General features: G+C 48.4%; 5 protein-coding genes across 5 annotated transcripts; 3 read left to right on the forward strand and 2 right to left on the reverse strand.

Annotated features, from left to right (window-relative positions):
* Positions 1-5281: 5281 nt before the first annotated feature.
* Positions 5282-6980, reverse strand: CI109_100895 (uncharacterized protein; the record flags this gene model as incomplete). The annotated part of the gene is made up of 8 exons (XM_032002549.2): positions 5282-5389; positions 5452-5602; positions 5666-5725; positions 5782-5864; positions 5928-6107; positions 6174-6440; positions 6540-6606; positions 6673-6980. 8 exons carry the CDS (start codon positions 6978-6980, stop codon positions 5282-5284), a joined length of 1224 nt encoding a protein of 407 aa, XP_031862888.2.
* Positions 6981-7365: 385 nt separating this feature from the next.
* On the forward strand, positions 7366-9535 carry CI109_100896 (uncharacterized protein; the record flags this gene model as incomplete). The annotated part of the gene is made up of 9 exons (XM_032002550.1): positions 7366-7500; positions 7730-7990; positions 8207-8298; positions 8360-8458; positions 8607-8675; positions 8738-8830; positions 8892-8985; positions 9089-9226; positions 9311-9535. The coding sequence occupies 9 exons, from the start codon at positions 7366-7368 to the stop codon at positions 9533-9535; spliced, it is 1206 nt and encodes a 401-aa protein (XP_031862889.1).
* Positions 9536-9921: 386 nt separating this feature from the next.
* On the forward strand, positions 9922-11690 carry CI109_100897 (uncharacterized protein; the record flags this gene model as incomplete). The annotated part of the gene is made up of 7 exons (XM_032002551.1): positions 9922-10099; positions 10234-10371; positions 10437-10502; positions 10563-10752; positions 10848-11293; positions 11358-11438; positions 11503-11690. The coding sequence occupies 7 exons, from the start codon at positions 9922-9924 to the stop codon at positions 11688-11690; spliced, it is 1287 nt and encodes a 428-aa protein (XP_031862890.1).
* Positions 11691-12053: 363 nt separating this feature from the next.
* Positions 12054-13363, forward strand: CI109_100898 (uncharacterized protein; the record flags this gene model as incomplete). The annotated part of the gene is made up of 6 exons (XM_065966861.1): positions 12054-12269; positions 12352-12449; positions 12506-12616; positions 12688-12778; positions 12918-13013; positions 13109-13363. The coding sequence occupies 6 exons, from the start codon at positions 12054-12056 to the stop codon at positions 13361-13363; spliced, it is 867 nt and encodes a 288-aa protein (XP_065822933.1).
* Positions 13364-20275: 6912 nt separating this feature from the next.
* On the reverse strand, positions 20276-24272 carry CI109_100899 (uncharacterized protein; the record flags this gene model as incomplete). The annotated part of the gene is made up of 6 exons (XM_032002553.2): positions 20276-21360; positions 21420-21590; positions 21646-21822; positions 21890-23079; positions 23175-24034; positions 24234-24272. 6 exons carry the CDS (start codon positions 24270-24272, stop codon positions 20276-20278), a joined length of 3522 nt encoding a protein of 1173 aa, XP_031862892.2.
* Positions 24273-24333: the final 61 nt, after the last annotated feature.

A 24333-nucleotide genomic window follows, 5' to 3' on the forward strand; every position in this document is an offset into this window, starting at 1 on the left:
TGGGGGCTCTGAGCTCAGCGTCAACTCACTCATCATTGCCTTGCGGCTTGCACACTCGCCTTTTTCCGAGTATGCATCTGTCACACTTGGATCCAGTGGCAACAGTGCTCATTGTGATCGGTTGTGTGGTGTTGCTCAGGGTATGTGCGCTCATAATGTGATGGAAAACTCTTGTGTGACGCTTCTATAACAGCAGTATAGTCTAAGAATGTAATGTGGAAAGCCACGAACATCAAAGGTGATCTTGTCATGTACTTGGGGAGGAGATAGTTTAGTCTACTAGATGCCCATCAATGGCTCACTCGCACTGGAGATGTGATAGAATGCAGCATGTTTCACATCATTGGTATTGAATTGATCTTCTGCAAGAATTGCACAGGGGGTTCTGGAAGCCGCCTGTGTGCATCCTCTGGAAGCATTGTTGCACAACTTTGAGTGGCAAACGGTTACTTTACGGAATGTGGAGCCTGACCACTACTGTAACTAGTTGTCGGTTGATTTCCACTTTGGACAAGACATCATATTACTGACTTGGACAATTTCAAAGTGAGCTCAAACTGTATCCTTCTTATCATTGTCACGACTACTTCTCATCAAGATCACCACCATTATCTTTGCTATGACCAGTATGACAAATGAGACTACATGGTAGTTGTCATGAATAGATTCCATTAATTAAATTATGGAACACAGCATAGCCATAAAGGCGAGCTGCGTTCCTCAGTCCCGACCAGCGTATGCAACAGGAGGCTATAACACACCCCGGGGGGTGCTACTTTCCTCCCGCCCTTATCCGCAGCATGTGTATTGAACCTTTCACAGAACATTGGACAGACTACAGCATGCCTGAACCGGCGGAAACCAGGAACACGAGCAAGATCAAAGACGGGACACAACTCCTGCCTGGATAAACGTTAGGAAACAATCATGGTTTAATGGGCAATCCCCAACAAATTCTAGTCTTGCTCCTTACTACTAAAAAAACACTTAGTCATCATATAACTCCTAAATGGGGTCTGTTAAAGCTCCACATGGGCAGTCTGTCAAGTTTATCAGGCTAGTCTAAGTCTATCTATCAAGTATTTCAAGTGCAAGGCCGCTGTAGTCATGGACTAGTGTCATGAATCACAGCACGTGTATTCCTACAAGACATGTTCCTGTACCTTCGTTTGTGCCTGGCACTGTAGAGAAGCACTGTAGAGAAGCACTGTAGAGAAGCACTGTAGAGAAGTACTGTAGAGGAGTACTGTGGATAAGTATCCATGTGCCTGGCTTGGCGGAGGCATTGCTTACTAAGGTGGCAAATATTCTCGGTGGCAAACAAGGTATAAATACCCCACCCCTTCTGTAGTCAGTTGTTAGTATCCCCAGTTATGGATCTCCATTTGAGTCTCACTCATACAGTCACACAGTTGGTCACAACCCAACAACTCTTGTCGTCATCACTACCCCTGTCATCACCGTTGCCACCGTTGGCACTTATACCTGGGTCATTCATACAACAAGCCCGAAACACTGTCCTTTTCATTGGACACCTCCCGTATCCCTCCGTACCGGCGTGACAACTAGTGGCCTTCTTTACCAGGAGATGAGAGGACGTGTAAGATATGCCTCCTCCCAAGCTGGCTAGAAGGTCTTTCAGTTTTGGTTTCTGGGCCCAGATTTTTGTCAGCTGTTCTGTAAGGCACCAAATGAGCAGGTTCTGTAGTGTTCTAATACAGGTTTCCCACAGCGACTGAACATGCTGCATCATTACAATATTTGAGTCTTTAGCCAGCTGTATGTTTGGCAGCGGGTGGAGTGATTGCGAGGTAGAAGGGTTTAGAGCGGATGACCTGGATATAGATATTTGACATGGAATGTGACACATGGTGTGGCAAATTACAAAATCAAGTTTTGAGTCAAGTTGAGCACCACTTTTGAATTCGACAGTACCGGTCTCATACAATTGTCATTCATTTGATTGAAAAGGAATCAGCTTGTCATTTGACACAGTCTCTAACATATATATAATAATATACAATTGAAGATCATCTAGGTTCAAAGGTTGAAAATATGCATCCCTCCTTTTCCACCTCTGCTTCTTCCCTTTCATTCCACCCTACTTACTATATCCCTCAGCATGAATCGGAAGCAAGGGAATTGTAACTTTCCAATGCAGTCACAGGTTCCTGCAAGACTTCAAGGTTCACTCTCACCAAGTCCACTGTGTCTTGGTGACTCTTTTCCAGATCATCCATCTTTCCCTGAATTGAAAGAATGCATTTCAGCATTTCTTCTCGATCAATCTCAGTGCCAGGGGCAATGGATTGACGGAACTTGTTGAATTGCAGAGCATGTCTGCTCAAACACTTGACACCCCTTCTACCACCTTGCTCCACATTACTCCTGAGGACACTCAGTCCCATCTGGTCACCTGATTTGCTTGGCGCAAGTTTGTCCAGCTTCTCCAATGCATTTTTGAGAAATGTGGTTTACCCCTTGCACTTGTTATCTTCATCAAGTGTAGAGTCATCTAGTAACTCAATGGTGGAAACAAGGAAGAGCTGTGCAGAGTTTAGAGCATCAACTAGTTTGGCAGCAGACACCAGCCGACTGGATTCCAAGAGGGAGTCTCTGAGTCTTCGCACAGCTTCATGTTCAAGTTGTGTAAAGCGTCCTCGATCGAAATGTGCACATTTATCCCTGACATACTGATGGAGTGTTGCACCAGTGAGTTCTTCATGTGTGCTTTGTGAGGTATGATAGGAGGAGGAACGTACAGAGTTCAACCATTCATCCCCAATACGGACAGCCTTGGAAATGTTTTTGTAACTTTGAATAGTTGCAAGACAATGTTGGATGTCACCCATCTGAGTACCCAAATGGTTCCAAAAGGCCTTTGCTTCCTCCACATTGTGGCTATGAGTGATCTGTTGCAAATCTGTATGCAAGTCCTGGATGCTCTTTCGCTCACTTGTATTCTTTATTGTACCAACATCCAACTTCTGCAAGAAATCATCACTGTAATCCTCCAATGCCTTGAAGGCATTTGGTAGTGAATCTGCAATAGCTGCACTGTGCACAAGTCTCCTGCTCTGATTGAGATTGCTCTTGAGCGCAGAAATTACGATTGCAATTGCTGGATCATTGATTGTGTGTCTTGTTGAGATGTCCTTGACATACTGGTGGATCTTCTTACTCAAGGATTCCATATGCTCTGCACTGCTGCTCATGTCAGTGATGGAGGATAGAGGTTGACAGTGACTTCCGCTGGAGAGTCTAGAGATCCTCCCTCTGGAAACAATGCCTTGTCTAGATAGAAAATTGCAATCATTGTGTGAGTGGAGCTTTTTGAGGTATTGTCCAACCTTTGTGTCATGAATGACAACTACCAAGACCAACATCCTCGGGTATATATAGCCAGAATCGGGAGGTTCAGCAGAATCCCGATTATCGTGACCTTTTATAGTGCGATGCGATGCTCGGATAGCGTAGTTGGCCACTGGCTAGGCAATGCGTTATTACATAATAATCGGGATTCTCGGGTCAAGTGTTCAATTCCTGCCAGGGGTGCAAGGTTTTCGACTTGACTTGGAAAAGGGGTGAGACCCTTTTCGGTTGGGATATACCATAAGTTGCAGGAGCAACTTTCCGTTGTGAGGTAGATCAGAGTGTCATGAATGACAACTACCAAGACCAACATCCTCGGGTATATATAGCCAGAATCGGGAGGTTCAGCAGAATCCCGATTATCGTGACCTTTTATAGTGCGATGCGATGCTCGGATAGCGTAGTTGGCCACTGGCTAGGCAATGCGTTATTACACTTTGTGTACATACGTTGAACAAGATTCCAGTTGGACTGTAGGCTATGTCCATCCTCTCCACCTAGTGCATCCGCCGTAATTTGCAATTCCTCAAACCAGAGGGCATGTCGACCCAATCGCTCGACACCACTTGGTACACTGTGTCCCAGGTCCTCTTCCAACAGTGACATGGCTGATCTCCCAGCCAATTCGTCCTCAAGATCAGCTGTCTTCTTCTCCATCTTTCCTAATTTCCCCATGATCCTCTCTACAGCAAACACAGTATCGGGCTGTTGTCCTCTTATGTCATCTATAACATCAGTAAGGTTCTTGGAAGAGGACAAGTCCCTAAGGGTGGACATGATGACAATTGGATGTATGTGGTAGATGTCAGAGGCGGGTCCCTTGATGAGCCTTAGCGGGGGACGGGTTACGAATAGCACAAAGTCCTGTACCGAGTTGTACAAGTCAGATACCGAATGTACAAGACTTGGGGTTGACTAACAGATTGTTGTACTGGTTCCACAGTGGTGAACTAGACAGAGGAATATACATTCGTCACAGGAATAACTATGTACGAGTCCTGTGCTCATGTATATAAGTACCAATGATGCTACAAGAACCGTGGGGACAATTAGTCAGTCGAATCGGTCATCTCCTACGACGGCTGTTGCCGGACCGATGTCGACCTGGTTCCTGATGGCTAACGAGTCGAACTATTCGGCGGCCGAGTCGAAGTGTCACGACATGAGTCGTTCGTTCAATTGTACTGGGTCGTGACAGTAGATGGGAATTGACACTCTTGTCGGTTGTGTGTGGTTGAAATAGAGAACGGCTGGATGAAGAACAGAAGCAGATGATTGGAAGTCATGAATGGCAGATTGAAGAATCCTGCTTTCTGGAGATCCTATTTATAGCGGTTCAGTTTTACAGCAGAGTCACTTGCAAACTCGTCCCTCCCTGTCCTGGATGCTATTCCTTTTGTTTGCATGACACCATATGTAGACAATACTGAAAGGATCAGACTTAGGCCAACATGTTTCAACATGACTTCTTACCCTATACCCCTTACACTCCTTGAAGCAAGATGTACTATGCTGGCAGGAGAGATATGCAAAGCTTAGTGACATGTCTTACACGTTACATCGTGACTTCCAACCCCTGTTTGTTGCTTTCTGTTCCCCTTGGGATAGGCCATCTCTCTCTAAGCACGATGAGGCACTTCCGTTCACCCTCGCTATCTCTCAAACGCCAGACTGGGAGCCTTTCACTTACCAGCCTGTCAATGGCTCCGTTGAACAAATGATGGCCTATTGACTCGCACACTGGCTGTTTCGCAACGACACCCGCTGCGGCTATGCTTTCGGTCGTTGAAATTAATTCATAAAATGCATTGCATGTTATTGTGCATTCCGGTGTAACAGTAACGCAGGATTTCGCGCTGGTTCGTGATGTACTGTAGTATTCCTTTCCGCCTTTGTGTCTCTTTTACCGCTACCATATACCCTGACTATATGTTCCAACAGGATTGATAGCATCCAAGAAGCCTCCCAATTGCGATGCAGTCTGTCCACAATGACTCGCTGCTCGTACTTGCAGAGCCTGCAGACAGCAGCGGGGTCAGTTTCCCTCGTGCATGTTTCACGCTACCAAGATGTGCGCACCTCAGGCATCCACTTTTCCAGCTGATTGATTCTCTTCTGGTTAGCTGGGTGAGTTGATAAGAAGTCGACGTTCAAGCCTTTGCTTCCTCCTTCAGACTCGGACATGCGTTGCCACATCTTAGTCGACTCTGTGGGGTTGAAACATGCTCTCCTGAACGAAAGAAGAGATATTAGTCTCATGGAGCGCAAACTCTCTCCACAGTACGATACTCACGACATCAAACGCAATCCTATGAAATCGGCCTCGCTCTCATTCTTCCTCGAGTTTGGTAATCTGCAAAATACTTATAAATATCCGTATCGTACGTACAGCAAGACGCGAAGACTTACTGCAGCATGAAAGTCAAAAGCAACCGTGTGATCCCTACATCAAGTCCCAGCGACTCAAGCAAAAAGCCGAGCGCGAACAACACCTTTCATTTTCAACGAGTCAGCTACCGCTACAATGCTCGATGAAGACAGAGTTGAGAGCTTACTTTCATTGAACTCATTCGTTCTGCTGGATGTCTAGCGACTTGGTGTGCTACTTCGTGTCCGAGAACAGTCGCTAGGCCATCATCATTTGCGCTGACCGGCAGGATACCAGTGAAGACAAATATCTTCCCTCCAGGAAGGACGAAGGCGTTCTTTGTCGTTTTGTCATCGATCACGTAGACCTGCATTCGTAGCTCATCAGCCCCTTGTATTGTGTCAAGCGCACCTGATGGAGGAGGAAACCTCACCTCCCACTCAGTCTCCTTCCCTTCAGCAACTTCTCTTCCACCCTCGCCTCCACCCATCAAGATCTCGCCCAAATCACCCCCACCGCCGAAAGCAGGTACTTTGCCCTCAACCGCACTCATCTCGCCACCAGTTTTGACTCTGCCAAGGCCTGATGCCTCAATGATCCGAGTTGCGACTTGACGTACGCGACGAGACGTGGGGTGATTGGGTGGTAATAAGGCTCGGTTGTACTCCGATAACGTTTGCAATTGTGTTTGACGACCGAGCTGTAGTCGTGGAGGTCAGCCTACCATGGTGGGAGCGGCTAACAGTCGTAGAAGGTCCAGTGACCAGCACTTAAAGATGGTCAACCGCCCTCAACATACCTCTCGCTCTTGAGCTTCATCAACATCCATAAATCTCAGTCTGCCCGTGTCTGCCACCCTTTCCAAGCTAGACAAGTGATGAGCACTACTGTAAGCATTCCAGCAACCTGCTGCTTTGCATTCTCAAGCTTACTGTGTAACATAATACAAGCCCGCACCTCCTACACCGATACCATATACATAAACCGCTCTATCACCGCCTAATCTGCGTTTGAAGTAACTCCATAAATCCGGACGTCCTGTTGGTCCTGTCGGGCCGCCACCTGGCGAGCCGCCGTGGTCTGTAGGGAACCGCTCATACTTTGGAGATCTAGGAAGAGATGTTTGGTGTATCGTTCGGGTGATCAACGTCGGTCGGATAGACGGAAGGGCGGTTGTTCGAGCAGAAAGAGTCGGTCGGGCAGCTGTGAGAGCTGTCCTTGACAACTGAGCAAACATCATGTAGAGGATTCGGCTAAAGATTACAGTACGTCGTATGTTCGAAGTGAGGTTTTGCGATACGTTCGAGGTGACTGTGGTGATGATTGAGGCAAATATTCAGAATGAGATGAGAGGCAAGAAGAGAATGATGATTCCAGAGATCGTATATCGCTTAGTCTAGCCCTTGCCGAACCAGACGTATGTCACCCAATTCCGGCTGAGGTCGCCTTACCGGACCGAGCAAGCCTAATTTACTTGCTTCCCACTCACCAGATAGGTACGTGAATGACTGCCCGTCACCTCGCTCCCCTTGCTGTCCTACCTGTACATCCCATTCATCATTATCATACATCAAGCACAGCGTGTCAGTCCCTCACCCTACAACAATCTACTCAATCAGCCCAACATGCCTTCCGACTTGTCGTACTGGCTCATCTCGGCTCCGCTGAAAGATGGGGATCCCAATATCATGTTGCAGGACGTCCAAGAAACACTGGGACCAAACGTCGAGCTTGCTAGCTGGGAGATACCAGAGCTCAAGGTGAGTCCGTGATCCTCATCGTCACTCGAATCGAAGCATGGGAATATCTATCAAGAGAGGGACCAGCGTCTCAGGCGTAGACGGAGCCCCTCTTCATGTGATATTCTGGACAATGCTCTTTCTTCGGACCGAGCCGTCCCACTTTCTCCCTTTGTTCCCATCCACGTTTGGTGCTGTAGTTGTATTCTGATTGGCGGTCGCTGACTCTGGTGTTCAACTCGACTGATAGGCCGGTACTCTTTCATCGCTTCTGACCCTCTCAGACGCTCTTCCCAAACTCGACTCAACATTCACCTCCACTGTCTCCAAGCTTCTCGACACACTGCGATCACTCGTATCAGATGACGCCTCGAAGCTCGCTCAACATGCACGAGTGAATGATAGACCTGCCGAAGAGTATCTCCTGGGAGGCGGTGGAGGGTTCAGATGGGACAAAGGGAGGTGGGGAAGCGGTGGCAAGGTGTTGGAAGTAGTGGAGGCTTTGACAAAGGTGAGTGTGGTGGACGCTTTGATGAAGACTTGGCATGTGGGGGTAGAACGAACGGACTCCTCAGGCCCGGTGTCTGTCAGTCCGCCGCTGGTGGCTTGCTATGGTCCCGGTCATTGGAAGAGTAGGCCCAGTCTGCATCATATTCCAACCCAGGACTATGTCTCTACATTCTTGTTGTTTTCCATCTTGATTGCTGATCATGTTCCGACCACACAGGAGATGAACTCAATCGAGGCTACCCAGAAGCAAAAATCCCAAACATACAATCTCGCAAAGGGAACACTGACCAACCTTCAACGAAAACAAGTGTGAGCTGGGAGTCGGTGTACCTATAGCGCTATCAGCTGATGACGATTTGTACTCTTCAAGGGGGAATCTTTCACAACGGTCCTTACTCGATGTGGTGAAGAAGACGGATTTGGTCGAGAACAGCGAGTTCTTGGAGACCTTGGTTGTTGCTGTACCCAAGTGAGTGACAGATTTATCTTGCCACTCGGGTTGGCAGCAGGCCCGCAGTATCGATGCTTTTCCAATCGCGTATATGTGTCAAGAGCTTCAATCCTCCCTGCGACATCGTAACAAACACCTGTACCTCGATACTGATGAATCGTCGCAGAAACCTTGCCAAAGACTGGGCAGACAAATATGAGCGACTGACAAGTCTGGTCGTACCTCGAAGCTCACAGTAAGTTATGCTTCGTCTTCGTCCTCTGGGCCGCGTCCAGTCTATTAATATTGCTTCACAAGACAAATCGCATCAGACAATGAATACGTCCTACAAACGGTCACGGTGTTTAAGAAGGTTCGGGACGAGTTTCTGCACAAGTGCAGAGAGAACAAGTGAGTGATCTTTTATACAGGTGATGTGATGGACTGGAAACTGATGCACTCCCTTCCATAGGTTCATTGTCCGAGACTTCAAGTGGGATGATTCAGCGTTGGAGAAACAGAACAAGGAGATCGCGGAGTTGGAAGTTGAGGAGAAGGAGCTTTGGGTGAGTGGATCTCCTCCATAGTTATTCACCGCAACGTTGTCACCCTGCTCTTCTGTATCCCATCACCACTTTAGACGCGCTTGCTCATTCACTGGCCTCGTAGACCGACCTCTTACGACTATCGCGAATAAACTTTTCAGAAGCTTACCAGATCCTCGCGCATCTCAAGACGATACGATTGTTTGTGGAGAGTGTGCTGCGATATGGTTTACCTGCGGACTACGCCGGAGTCATCGTCAAAGTAAGTCGAAGCCTGATTTGATTTGCGAAGGCGTGGTGACGATAACACGCTGAACACATGCTGATCTCTCGTTGTACGCTGTAGCCTGAACCGAAGACAGCGGTCAAAACTCTTCGACTCTTGACTGATCACTACAAATACCTTGCCTCTGCTTCTAGAGGACCTTCAACGAAGAAGGCCAAGTCGGGCGCAGCGACTGCCGGCGCGGACGACGTGGCGGGTGAATGGGCGAGCGTGATGGAAGCAGAGTACTATGACTTTGTGTTGTTCGAGATACCAAAGGTGGATGTTGCCTTCAAGAGCAGTTAGAAGGTATGACATTGTATACGTCTGATCAAGCAGGGTATCTGACTGTCCAGTCTGTTGTTACCAGGGCTCCTGTAGAGTGCACAAGTCGAAAGAGATAGTTTTTATGCATAGTTGTCATTAAAAGAGAGGATCAGAGTAGATAAATAATACGAGAGGTTATCTCTATTCCGGTAAATACCGGAATAACCGGTTGTCTCGGCCCGACTTTAAGGCGAACATATAAGTTGATCATCAAAGTCAGCGTATCTTGGCGTAATACCTCTTGCTTTTACATCATCAACTATCATCTTCGAATCTTGTCCATAAGATTGAGCTCGAGAACACCAGACAGCCCCTACACAACAAGTATCTCTTCAATCGCCGACGTCTCAAGTAGCTTCACCAATATGGCCGAATTCCATTTCTTGAACCGGGTCCAACCATCTCAAGTTACGAAACTCAACTTGCCTGAAAACTCGGCATGTGTGTTGATGAAGAAGAGGGATATCGTGATCAAGCCTACGCCTATGCCAATCTTGCAGCCTGATGGAGTGCTCGTCAAGACTATCGCAACAGATAAGTTGTGTTTCCTACTCCCCCCGACATAAACCTTCCTGCTATCCACCTCGGTGTACCTCGAAGGCTGGAGACCGTCGTCACAATTGGTCAGCACGAGCTGATATATTTTGTTTCTGGATGTATACGTATCTGTGGTTCAGATCTTCATAACTATGTCGCAGGAGGTGTCGGAGGTAGACCAGTGACTGAGCCTATTGTGATGGGTCACGAAAGTTCTGGTTTGGTCATTGCCGTCGGAGACTTGGTGAAGACTCATAAGGTCGGAGACAGGGTGGCTGGTGAGTAGATCTACCGGTAATCTGCGGCTGCTGGCCAGATGGCTGATGTCATTCCACTCTTTCAGTCGAGCCCGGACTCCCGTGCAGACGATGTATCAACTGTAAAGAAGGTCGAGTCAACATCTGTCTCGGTGAGTCAGTCGCCTGAGTCTCAAGTGATTCCATACTTACAGCATCTGTCCGTCCCGTAGAGATGCACTACTGTGGTGCTCCCGGATCTGTCGGCTCACTCTCTCGATTCTTCGCCCTGCCAGCTGATATGGCGCCTCACATCCCCGATCACGTTTCATGGGAGGAAGCAGGCTGCATCCAGCCACTTGCTGTGGGTGTGCAGGTTGGAAAGAGAGTGGATTTGCGTCCCCACACATCTGTCGCGATCTTGTGAGTTTGAGGTCGAGTTGTTCTTCCTCGCTCGGGGCCGCGGCTTTTTGTTTGTCTACGCCAACGTATCTCGCTAACCGACGCTTTCATTATAGTGGATGTGGTCCTATCGGTCTTGTCAGCGCCGCTGTCGCTCACGCCTACTCCGCTCGAAAAATTATCATGTTCGACAACAACCCCGTGCGAGTCGACTTTGCTAAGAAATACATCTCCCCTCTTACCGGTAAACCAATAGCAGACCACGTCTTCCTCACCAAGGACCTCCCTACCGAATCTCTGAAAGACCACAAACCTAACGGACTCGCTCATGCTATTGGCGAAGCTGGTTCAGGTGCAGGTATCGGCGATGGGGAGATTGTGGATGAAGAACATGAAGAGACGGTTGGCGACAAGAAGTGGGAGCAGGCTAAGAAGTTCGTGGCGGAGTACGTTCGCCAAGCGGGTTTGACAGAGGAGGAAGGAGTGGATAGGGTTATCGAGGCGACAGGTGCGGAGGACTGTATGTTGATGGGTATCGCAATTGCCAAGCAAGGTGGTAACTGTAAGTGCGATTGTTCACGTGGGTCCGGTGGTAGTACGATACTGATCATTCCAATGGTTCACAGACCTCGCTGTTGGTCTCAGTCATATTCAGACCAACTACTTCCCAACGTTGGCGGTCACCAACAAGGAGCTCAACGTGATGGGTGAGTGAAGCATCAACAATCCCATGTGTTAGCGAGCTGACTGAACTGGACTTGACTTGACTAGGTATCACTCGATACACCGCTTCATGTTTCCCATCTGCGCTTGACATGTTATCACGAAGAGTGGTCGATCTCAAGCCTCTTATCACCAGCACGTACCCTCTCACTCGATCACAAGATGCTTTCGAGGCCGTTGTTGCTGGTGGCGACATGAAGGTTATCATTAAGAACCAAGAAGGATTTGACGAATAGATGGATGGTCGCGTGGCAGGCGGAACAGATGTTGTAAGCATGTAGAGGTGGTATGTTGCAAGGAGGGGTGACGTAGATTCGCAGAGTATGAAGCTTTCATTTGGGCTATGTAGGAATGTATCACGGTACACGACTCGGTGAAGTGACTGATCGCCGTTCGACGCAAAGGTTTTGCAAAGGATGTGGGCGTATGGACAAAGGAGGGTAAACGACCTCATTGTTATGAAGCTGCAGCTGACTCGTCAATCTCGCTGATTGCCCAATATCACTTCTTTGATCCATTCTGAATCGGTAAACCTTTCTGACTGACGAACATTTGATCTGTTACTGTGTTAAACTCAAGCTCGGTGAATTCGTTACAAGATGTCCAGGAAACCTACCATTCAAGATTCTGCTGCCCTCACTTCCGTCCCCAACTGGACCCCGGCCCAACAGGCGGCCTTGTACCATATCCATCTCGCTCAACAGGCTGAGAAGGACGAGGCGAAGGCGATCAAAGAGAAAGAGAAGAAGGAGCGTAAAGTGAGAGAGGAGGTGAGACCGGAAGAGGTGGAAGGGGGAAAGATCGTTGATGGTTGGGTGAGTGGAATGGAGGGCGAATGAAACTCCAAGAGGGGGTCCTCAAGGGTATGTGTACTGATGTAAGACATACCTGCCATAGATCAACGACTGGTGTCCGCCTCTATTCACATTTCTTGACGTTTTCGCACCGCCTCATATCGCAATTGCGATATTCGTGCTTGCCCACCTTACATTCTGGTGAGACCACATCACGTATGTTCACCAACACGTGTGGATTAACAACTTGTTAACAGGTACTACACTCCATGGTACTTCCACTTCTTCCTCTCGTGGCCCACTACATACTTCATCCCACTGTGGTGTACTTACAAATCAATACGCAATGGTCAAGACAAAGTACTATGGTGAGTTTCGTCTCATCGCCCGGCTGCAAATCGTCTCAGATGGTGTGCGGCTTAGCTCAACTCGTCTACAGGTTGTCTCATTGGCCTATATTGTCGTTTGTGGAGTATCTCGAGATCTTGCTTTTCAGAGACCAAGCGAGGGCGTTGATCTGGTGGCCAAAGGTGTGTGGCAATTCTTACCCTCAATCACCCTGCATCCCCCTTGCTAAAATGGGTATGAGCTTGCGCCTCCGTTTCTGATCCGCCACTAATCTGAGGGGAAGGATCTCACATGCGATACTGATGCTGATGTGTGGGACAGCTCAAAGCGATCTTTTGTATCGTGATGTACTGCATCATAGATAACGATGTTGTCCTCGATTCAAGGGGACGACCAAAAGAGAAGAAACCAGTCTTTGTGAGTGACATCGTCCGAACCCTCGTCTGCTAACTGGGTCTAGATGCTAACGATACATATATCACAAATCACATCCCATCATACGATACTGACAGGGAGCAATCAAGCTAGCTGAAAAGTTCCTGCCCGCTAAGCAAACCGAAAAGGAAAAGGATAAAGGAAAGGAGAGTTCGAACTCAAGCAAAGACCCATCAGGAAGTAGAAGTGATCGAAGTGGCAGTAGTAGCAGGAATAGGTCCAAGAGTAGTAGTGGGGATAAAGCCAAGGCTAGTAGTAGGAGTAGCTTAAGCGACCCAAAACGGAAGGAGAAGGAGAAGGAGAAGGAGCAAAGCAAAGGGAAAGCAAAGTAAGAGATGTAGAACACGGTCGAATGAAGTATATAGTACGACCCACTCCATCAGATCTTTCCACCTCCCTTACTTGAACAGGGAGACTAGCACTCCCCTGTCGATCTGTGCGGGCTTGCGTGCCCAGGTACTGGTAGCTGTAGCGAAATCGCAACAACCATTCCTATGACACTCTTCCTTCTCGTGCCTAATTGTATACCCATGGAAGAAACTATCGAGCGACTCGATGGTTTTGCTAGGGAAGCTCTTTGACACACAGTCAATTTTGATAGCCTCCTCTTCTCCATCATGGACAGTTGAAAGACTGAGGCAATAGCCGCCTTTGGACCGTCTTGCAACTCGACCATCGAGGTAGTAGCGGAGTAGGGATCCGATGTATATCTTGCTGTTCGGATGGATGGTCATTTCGAAATCGGGAAATGAGCTGTTTTGCTGATTCTCAAGATCATGGCTTGGTGCAGGAGTGTAGGTGAAAACGAACTTGTCACGGGTGAACTTATTGTTGTTGCTCATGTTGGGACTGGCAGGGGAAAACAACGACATATACTGGTACTCTACTGTGCAAAAGTCAGGAGGAGGGTGATGTGCCTGATGATCTTCTTGCTTGGCCATGTGGTGAAATGACGGGTGTGTGGGTGATGTGTATGAAGAAACAACTGGAGGTGCCTTGGTGTGAAGGTGAGGTTATGTATACCAATGCAGCCCAGCAAAAGTGCCCTTCTTCACGTGTACGGAAGGAGTATAAAGGGTACCACTGGAAGGGGCTTTATGTTGAGCATTCTCTCCCCACGAAAGGTCTTGCCACAAACCATCACAGCCTGGGGGGGAGCAAGGGGGACGAGACTAGATCAAGGGGTGTCCTGCAATAAGGACGCGCCTGTGGCTTGTCAACGGGAGTAGTAGTACTGTAACTCATTGAGGTACTGGAATGGGACTGGGACCCAAATGAACAAGATGTTAGGTGCGAACTAATTGTGTGACTTTTGGTGTGGGAATCAAATTCAATCCATAGCTGGGGAGAAGGCTAACTAATGGCCAGAAGGGCCAGCTTATATACCTTTTAGCTACAGTGAAAGGCTAGAAGTAATTGGTAGGCAATACGGAAAGGACTCGATAGTTCTTGCAGAGTTGGGAACGAGTTCCGTGCGATGTCAATACGAGTCCGGCACAAGTTTGGTATGAGTTCAGTACGTGTTCGGTACGAGTTTGTTACAAATATGGTATGAGTTTGGTACAATGTCGGTATGAAGGCGGTTAGAGTCAGAGGTATGTTCGGAAGTGGCAAAGTGGATTCATGACAGGTCTGAGGGGAAATAGTCAGAGTCGCAAGGTCTCAGAACAGAATCAAAGAGAGAATATCTTGGCATTAGCCATGAAGTCATGAGGAAGCAAAGAACGGCAGGATCAGATCTGGCCACTCTGTCCCCTGTTACTCCAATCTATAACATCCCCACCACCTATATTGCGGTGGCAAAATCGTATAAAGAACCCTGCTGAACAGGTGGCAAATTTATGCACTCTGTTTTTCCGGCTGTGACATGGAATGACTACACAAATGTAAGTCAAAGGACAGCTGTGCTAGACTGTATTAGACAACTGGAAACTCGCAGTACACTCTCGAGACCGTACTGAAGATACATAATTCTGTCCTCAATGGTGGCAAAACTTGCACACATAAACGTACAATGTGAGAGTTTAAGACCACACTCTGTCGACTGCTCTGTCCATACCCATCTCTTCTCTACTGTAATTGATGCTACTCGTAATCTATGTACCAAGTGCAGGACCTTTCATTTTCTCAGGATTTCCTCCGGAGCATGCCTGTGGAAACAGGAATCTCCATCACATACCTCCCTCCTCCCCTCAACGGTATAAAAGTCAAAAACACTGTTCATGCCAATTTTTTTGGTGATGGGTTGTCTGCCCGCATCAGAAAAGACAATGTCAGCCTGTTCTGACCAATTGGTGGAAACTTGAAGCTGATCCATCTTGTCTGTTGTCTTCTTCCCTGAGACCAACTTTGCACGGTAGCGGTAGGGCACTTCTCCAAAGTGAATTGTCTGTTCATCATGGACATACAGAGTGAAGGCACGGCGAGGATGTGAGCTTTCTCCGTCAGGGCAACAGCTGTCGGCTTTGTGGGGCGTGAAGTTGTAGACATTGTGCTCAGACTTCACAGATGGTAGAGAGGAGTTGGTGCTCGTATCTCTTCTCCAACTGAAAGTGCGCATAATGTATGGTGTAGGGTCTTGCTAAAACAGAAGGTATGGATTTGGGAAGAGACACAAGATATGTTGATATCTTGATTGGGCTGGGATTGGATGGGAGGTGTTGTTTGAAGCAAGGGGAGAGATACAAATAACTGTTTTTGAGGTACTCATACCTTGAACCGGCTTATATGATACACCCATCCCCAACAACCTTTGACCAACTGCCCCATGGTGTGCCCTGAATTGTGTCATATGTGTAACACCCACCAGCGTGACAGCAATAGTGGCACTGCCAATGACATTCCCTTCATCTGGGACATTTGAACCAATTACAGGGGGTAAGAACACCCAGAGTACATCAATCAATGATACCTCACTGTGATACATTTTGGTGTCATTTTATGCTGCCTGTCAATCCTTTGTAGCCATGTTGCAAATGCATAAATGACTCTTACACCAGTGTAAGTGTCAAAAAGTCAGCATATGGGACATCTACACTAACCTTCAGACCATGATTGGATGAAGCTGTGTGCCGCAGCCAAAGAGTGCAATACATAGCACAGCTTGTGAACAGTAATTGTGGATCATTCAGGTCATACATCCTCCTCTGGACCTGTATACATGCGTCTGAGAACCCCTAAGTGTACGTCGTTTCTCCCTTGTCCTTACTACAATCTCGGACCTGGCTCCTAGAACACCTCCTCTCCTCCAGGTAGAATGTGACAGCGATCATCCTTTCACCTCCTACGGGAGCTCACATTAAGTGTATCAATGAGCTGAAGGATTCTCTGGTCCTCGGCTGATGCACTGTCAGAACCTTGTGGGTCTTGGGGTTGGTATCGTCTGCCGTCCAGATGGTAATCGAAAAGTGGTGTGTCTGGATCTGTGAAGACATGTTCGAAGGTCTGACCTTGATCTTCTGACTGAATGCTCTTCAGTGTTCCCTGCGCTGTGTCCCCCCAGGTGTATCTGACTGTAAGTATTGAGCCACATGTTGACAAATTGGCTCCAGGCACTGCACCACTCTCAAACTCTTTCCTCTCACCAGGACCAAGGTAAAAGTCATAGCTATCAGGCCACTCATCCGGATCACAGTCCTTCCATGGCTCAAAATGTGTTAACACCTGAGTGTTGAGATTCTGAGTGTTGTTGATGGACATGGATGGTGAATTTGATGGAATGACTGATGGGGTTGGCTTGGCTGACAAGATGACTGTCAACCGAGTATTGAATGAATTTATATTCTTCTGTGCTGTTGCAAATCGAATGACAAAAGTTCAACTGGGGTTGGTGCACAAATGACAGGTATACATAGTGAAGACTGAGTAGCAGTGGCTGAACCTTCCCATTCAGATCCTTTCAGACCAAATTATGAAACACTTACAGCAATCCTAAGGTGCCCCCAGGTCTCAGACCTGCGTGAAGGCAGCCCATTGTTAGCAGGACAATGGATTTGAAAATCATGTCACAACCCCTGCACATATAGACCCTCCCTTTATTTTTGTGCTTTGTCATTGAGGAGAAGTAAGAAAGGAGTGCCCTTTTCCTTGTTTTCCTAAGGTAGCAAGGACATTGTATTTGGTGTTGAAGTAGGGAATGCACAAGGTACAAAGTGGCGAGAAAGATTAAAGATTTTGTGTCACACCTTGATTTGGGGCAGGACTAGGGACCTTGTTCAAATTGAGGGATGCTACAGGTAGACAGGTCTTCCGCAAGTGCTGGTATGATATGACCTGGTTGTATCAAAACACTGACTTTGGACAACCTTTGTTCACATACCCCATGATGCGACACTGCGCTGATTGTGTGACCAGTGATGGGAATCACAACTAATTGCCACTGTGCAATGCCAATCTGCTGTCCAAGGAGATCTGAACCACTATGCAAATTAGCTTGCAATACCCCTATCAAGGATTGCACAACATGATGTAATCTGATGTCACGCTTTGTCACCAGAAGATTATTTGTGGTTGCAGCAGAAATGGTCATACAGATGACGAAACCATAGAGAACCAATGTGTAAGCAAAGCTTTCTGCCACACTTTGCAATGACTGAAGAAGAGTGCGACACAATCCAAACACATATCAGATGTCAGATCTCAAAAGCCACAATACAGGTCGCTAATGTCTTGCATCCTCCTCTCTACCAGTATATACATCTCTCTGTCATTCATGGGTTCATATTTTGCTCCTCACTGCTCATTCCAGCCATCACTCCGTTGTCTCACCATGATTGACCATTTCTTTCTGCCACAAATGATATAATGGTCATCCTTTTGAGGCAATTCACCCTCTGTTTGAACCGCTGGGGTACAGCATATTGGAGTGAGAAATCATCTCTAGGTACTCTTTGGGTGCACCAGAAGAGTAAGGTGGGACTTGGGAGCAGTCTTGAGTCCCACTCAGGTAGTAGCCATAGAAGGGCTTCTCGTACTTGTCAAAGTAGTGTTTGAAAGTTTGACCGTGATCACATGATTCAATGGTCTGCGGCTTTCCTTCGGTCCCATGGGTAAGTGTCAGCTCGGTACCACAGGTAGAGAGTCTGACTTTGTGGCTTCCCGGTTCCAGGAGGTCTTTTTGACCCGGGCACAGAGAGAATTTGTACCTTTCCTGCTCCATGGAGGAAGCAAACCTCGGGTCAGTGTCTTGGAAGAGCTCAAAGTGGGTGACGGGCTGAGTATTGCCAGCCCGGGGATCAGCAGTGGACATCATTGAGGTATGGGACATCATAATTGCAGTTGTTATACGGTTCAAGATATGTTGATATCAGCTATTGGGTGGGGTCGTATGTGTATCAGCTGTGGCAAATTGGAAGTTGAAAGTTTGACTAAGGTTAACGCTTGTAAAGACAGGTATATATATGTGTGACCGACGGTGACCAAGCGATAGCACATGACTGTCTTATGCAGATCCTTTCAGACATATCCATTGAAACGCTCAAGGCGGTCTCGTCATTGCCCAAAATGTCACTTCTCCCTCTTTGACTGCGACCTATTGATAGCAGAACAATGGGTCGACGGTCACATCATGGCCCTGAGCATGTATCTTCCCTTGACTATTTGGAAGACATCATTGACTGGTCTTCAGTCATCGGGGATGACTTTGAATCTGTCAAGAAGACCATTTGAAGCAATCAAAGGAATCACCTAGACCTGGGCAGCATTCAGCGAAGGCTTACTTCTCAGCTCTGTGACAAGAGCCGGGTCAGACCCCCCCGAGTTTGCACATGCAGGTGGCAAATGCGGTTGCCTTGGGGGGACCACAATTTGATGTATTGTATGTACGGGATGGTGCAATCTCTAACGAGGAAGCGTGGTCTGCAATGAAATATCGAGTGATCAACTGCTTTGCATAGCGCACAAAGAATCAAAGCCACTACAGTATTTCTGTTTTCTTCACCGTCTGAACCATATGTACAGTGGCCATCATACTAAACAAGTGCCACACCTTCTCATTTCACTGTTACGCCTTTGTCTTCTGCTCTCGCTGAGCTATGCGTGTCTTCGAAGGTGCTTGTTTTTCTTTGAGGAGTCCCTTGAGTGGTTGCTGGCAATGCTGATCCCCTTGAGCGCCTCCTGTGATTGGAGGTCTCGGTGTAGCCAAGTCGTCTGAAGATTTTCGCAAAAGGTTGGATCTCCTTCCTCCTCAGATCGGCCTTTGACAGTGTAGCCTCTGAGATCTCCAGATTGCACTACCGTGCTACTGAAAGTTCTGCCCCCATCCCCCGATCTGATGGTCGCATGTGAGTGCCCCTCTTTGCTAGTCAGCCGGAGCTCAAGGCCGTTTGTAGACAACCTTGCACAAGTTCCCTCGTGGGTGAGAAGCGCGACAGTGTGCCCTTTGTGAAGCGTCAGTTCGAAATCACCAACATACCTCGTCTGGGAAGTAGCGAAACTCGAGGCCCTCCCAGAGGTAGATTTGGGAGCACTGAAGGCGAAGACAGCATGTTTGTGCTTGGTCGGCCGGGAACAGCGCGGCGGTGCAAGTGTTCGAACTTGGCCTGGGAAAGGTGACATGATGTGTTGCGTTCTTATGAATGTGCAAGAAACAAATTGAACCGCAAGAGTCTGGAATATGAATGAAATCTGTTGATTGGTGCTTATAGTATGTTACAGGGAATTTGAACCTCTAAGGCTTTTAGAAAGCAGCATATATAGACGTAATTCTGACCAGTATGTCACACTTCGCGATCGAGAGTCCTCTTTTCACTCTGCACTGAGGAGCAATCTCGCGAGAGGATCGGTTCGTATGATGTAATCTGATATCACCGTATGGCTACTACATGTTTTAGACACAAAAAGGGACATCTAGCGCTTGTCGACCGACCAGCACTGTGGCGATGGTAAGGATCGATACCAGTTGAGCGGCGACGATGATCCCCACGCACCATTTTCAGCAGAGAGAGAGTGTGATGAACACGATCACTGCAGTTACGATGGGTGTGAACCGCGTCAAGCAGAGAGGTCATACTGTACATCTCCGCAGGTCGATTATCACAGACCGAAGCCATCAGTGATTACGGATCCTGGATGTATCCATGTCCCAAGGGATGTTATTCGAGGCGAATACAATGGAAACCCGAGAGCTGGTCTGCGATGCTGATGCGAGTACATACAGGCGGAACTCTTCTGTTCCTCTGGCAGGACGACATATCCACTAACCCTAATCCGTTCCCGCACTCATGTCTCCTACTAGTGTACTTGTATCACACAATCATCTCCACTCTTCCCAAGCTACCCGGTCCAGCCGACAACCTTTTCACTCGTCCTTCTTCCTCGCCATCCTCTCCTCCTTCCACAGATTTGTCGTCCTCTTTCCTCTTCACTCCCAATTGCGCTGTAGCAGAAAGTGATCGACTATGTCTGTCTACCGCTCCTGCTCCTGCAGATTGGAAGAATACAGGCTGACCTCGTCTGATGACCGTTGCTGGATTGGTATTGGGGTTCGGACTCCCTTCACTTCCTGATTTCGGACTATCGCCTACACCGCCGGCATGAGCGGAATGAATCGTTGATGTTGAGCCGGTTGAGCTGCGAGGTTTGCGCAAGGGTGGGAAGGGAGATGAAGTGCCTTGAAATCGATCGGCAATTGGCGTCGAAAACAATCTCGTTCGCTCCTCGACTGTCCCAGAAGGATAGTGAACATCCTCCATCTTCTCTGTCCCTGGATCCAAGGGCGTTTTCATTTCGAGCGCGGTCGAAGTTGGCATTGCGACCTCTGCAATCTTGGATGATTGTGCGAGAGAATCATTCACTTCCGCAGAAGGACTAGTCTTCGCCTCGAAGGTAGGTAATGGTGAGATAGGCGAAGCGTCCAGGTCGACCCTCGGTGGCTCGATATTTGTGTTGATACTGACCTTGGCGATACTGTTCAAGGTTTCAACACTCTTTTGTCGAGGAATCGACATGCTTCCTGATCCGAACAGTTTGGTCAGACTGGGTCTGGAAGGTAATCTAGGTAGCTTCTTCGACTTGAGAGATCCAGGAGCAGAATCAGATACTTGGAGATTGTCTTCAAGGGTATGCAGCGAAGTGACTGTCGGTGATCTCGACTTTGTTTGGAGAGGTGCGATGACTGGCGGTATGTCAACATCCCCGAAATTGATAAGGTCTTTCGCTGTTTCACTGTGTGACAGTGGAGGGGGTTCGGCAAAGAGAACATCCCGCTGCTCAATCAGGTCGGTGAGAACTCCACCGGAGATGTTCAGCGAAGGACCGAGTGACAGCATGAGGGCGTTGAGTGTCATACGGTTCGTAGCGGAATGCCTAGGAATAAGATCAAGGAGTTTGACTGTTGCGACAATCAGCTGGTGTCCATGACCGGATCTACACAGGTCGAAAACAGCTCACCGATATCCGCAAGGAGGAACCAGTGCGCTTGTGGTAATTGCTCCAACAATGACTGTAGATCCTCTTGCTTCTCTTGGTGACCGTCTTCCGGAAATGTGGCAGACCTTGATTTTCCCCTCACGTAGGCGTCAAACCGAGGCGAGAGATGATGCGTTAGAAGAGGAGATGGCACTACGGATGTACTCGGTCAGTCTATATTCTCTAGAACCCATATTGAGGTACTCACTTTCTCTCAAATACGACTTGAAAAGACCGGCAATTGCATGTGGATCGACATCGCCAGGATGACAATTGGAGAGGTCGATGTCGGCACCTGAATCAAACTCCTTCCGCAGTTTCGCGATGTGACTGCTCCTTCCGCTGATCCTGAAGATACCCTCTTCTTTCGGTCCCCATATGACCACTAAGACCATGGATATCAAGATCAGCTATGATTTCACGCCAATCGGATCGTCAAAAGGAGAGCTCACGATATTCGACAGATCTGACCACTACCGCTGGCAGACACTTCCTCCGTCTCATCTCCCACTGACTCTGACCCTCAATCTCAAATCCTGCATCAACCACACCCCACTCCTTGCCTGCATCCACTATATCCCTTCCAAAGACTTTCCCACTTCTACCCTCTGCTGGTCTCCTCACCGCCTCTGGATCGATGACGGGTCCATCGTTTCGCAGATCCGTATGATCCGATTGAGTTTGTGTCCTATCTCTTCCTCCGCGGCTAGCTAAGCCAGAAGACCAAGATCCACTCGCTTCGAACCCCTTTCGACTCGAAGAAGACGGACCACCACTTAGCGAACTCATGGAACTGATACTGCCTCCAACACCACGAGACCGTAATCCTGCCCAACCTTTTGAGACAGCCGATCCAGCATTACCAAGCACACGTTGAGCTGATGCAGGGAATCGTTGACCTCCGGAACCAGCTTGAGAGGCGAGACTCGAAGACGATTCGGAGCGAGAGAAGGAACTGGTACCTGATTGAGCGGCGGCAGCCGTCCAAGCGGCCAGACGACCACGGATGTTACCGACGTTATCTCGAGGCGGGAGCGGCGGCGGCCCTCCATTGTGTGAACCAGTGTAAGAATTGGGCGGTGAGAATGCAGGTCGTCCTTGTCCATCCCCAAGTCGACTACGACTAGGTCCGGCAGCTGCGTTGTTCTCACTGGCCACTACCGTCGCATAGGACGATTTGCTAGGTACCATCGGAGGAGGACCCATCGCTTCTTCTGGCAAAGAACGAGAACTCTCGCTGGTTCCCGTAGTCGTACTCGTACCGTGCATCAATCCTTTTCTCGGCGGCAAGACAGGCGGTAATGATGTCGAAGCGGTAATTTGTGCTCCACTACCACTACCACCACCATTACCTCCTCCATCTTTGTATACCGGACTTTTGGACTTCGTCCTCATTGCTGCAGTACCGCTCGCACGTCTTAGCCAAGAGGGTTTGGATTTCGTCGGTGGCTTTGTGATGTCGGTGGTGGAGGAACGCGGACTCTCGGCGACGAGGGAGGTTTGAGAAGCGGATGCGAGAGAAGAAGCAGGGGAAGAGACGGGTTTCGCAACGTCCGCGTAGGAGGCCGTACTGAGGGGTGATGGTCGGAGAGAAGCACGTTTGGCTAGGAGGAAGTTGGATATTCCGCCTCGCGGTGATTCGCTGCGGAACGGTCGGAGCTCGTTAGCTCTATCGTTCAATCGTGCATATACGTCTGGGCGTGGGAGAAGGGTACAGTTGGTCGTCAGTCAACTCACGAGCTCTCCCCTGAATTTCTGGAATCCTTATCTCCCTTGTCAACCTTCGGTGATTCAGTCTGCAACGCTTCCGACGACCCTTCACCCTTGTCCTCCATTTCGTCCTTCTGCGGTCGTTTCGGCAGAATAGGCGGAGACTTCGTACTAGGCGACGGCGGAGGCGGTGGTCCTCCTTCTACCGTACTCTTTCCGATGACGGGACCCAATCGTGTCGTCGATGTCGATGCAGACTGTGATTGTGATTTGGCGTATTCGACCAAGTTTACCGTTATACTTTGTATCGGCGGTCCGTTGACATTCGCGCTCGATCTCTTTGTATCTATAACTTCGCTTACGGGTCTACTGTGGCCGTTCCCCGTCACTCCTTTGTCTTTCTTGGAGTTCGAATGGACACTTGATCGAGCGGAAGAACGACGATGTGATTCGTTCTCTGATATTTCTGAAAGTGGTCGACTGAGCGTCGTCGGTCGTTCTCTCTGTGTGGAAGGAGCGTCCGTGAGCGGAGGCGGGGGTGATAAGTCGACCATATTTGTACTCTCTGACATTTTGTCCCAAGTCAAAGTCACGAACGAGTCGGAGAAGTGGTGCGTTGGATATCGAAGGGTGTTGAAACAAAGGTATGCCGTTGGGTAAGGGTATCGTTCACTTCGCGTTTTGAGTGAAGAGTGAGAGTGGAATGTGATGCCAGTGTCCGTGCGCACAATGACCTGTCTTGGCTGTTCTCCAAATTCTCCTACTTCCGTTTGTCGTGTTGAAGAGGGGATGACCAAAGTTCGAGGAAGTAGACGGACGCCGAGCCCGCACGTTTGCTGCGTTCGCTGGTCGCTCGTTGTCGCGTGTCCGACCGAGTTGTTGATCCGCTGTTTGGTTCAGCCTTGTAGAACCTAAAGTTGATAATTGTCCGGACCTGTCACTGTCACAAGCACCAGCACCAGCACAGAGTCGGATCTGTCAAAAGGTATTGTTTTGAAAGATATGGTTGTTGAATGTTATCAGGGTTCACTTTGATATGCTTGTGATGTTATCGTCACTTTGAATCGTTGCGAAGGGTGCTCGTACTGTACCAAACGGTCGTAGCGGTTCGCAGTTTATACACATCTAACGTAATCACTTCAACTAGGTAGTACGAGGCACCTTGAAGTTACAGGTGGCACTATTG

Source organism: Kwoniella shandongensis, chromosome 2 (assembly GCF_008629635.2).
Source record: "Kwoniella shandongensis chromosome 2, complete sequence".
Classification (NCBI taxonomy): Eukaryota; Fungi; Basidiomycota; class Tremellomycetes; order Tremellales; family Cryptococcaceae; genus Kwoniella; species Kwoniella shandongensis.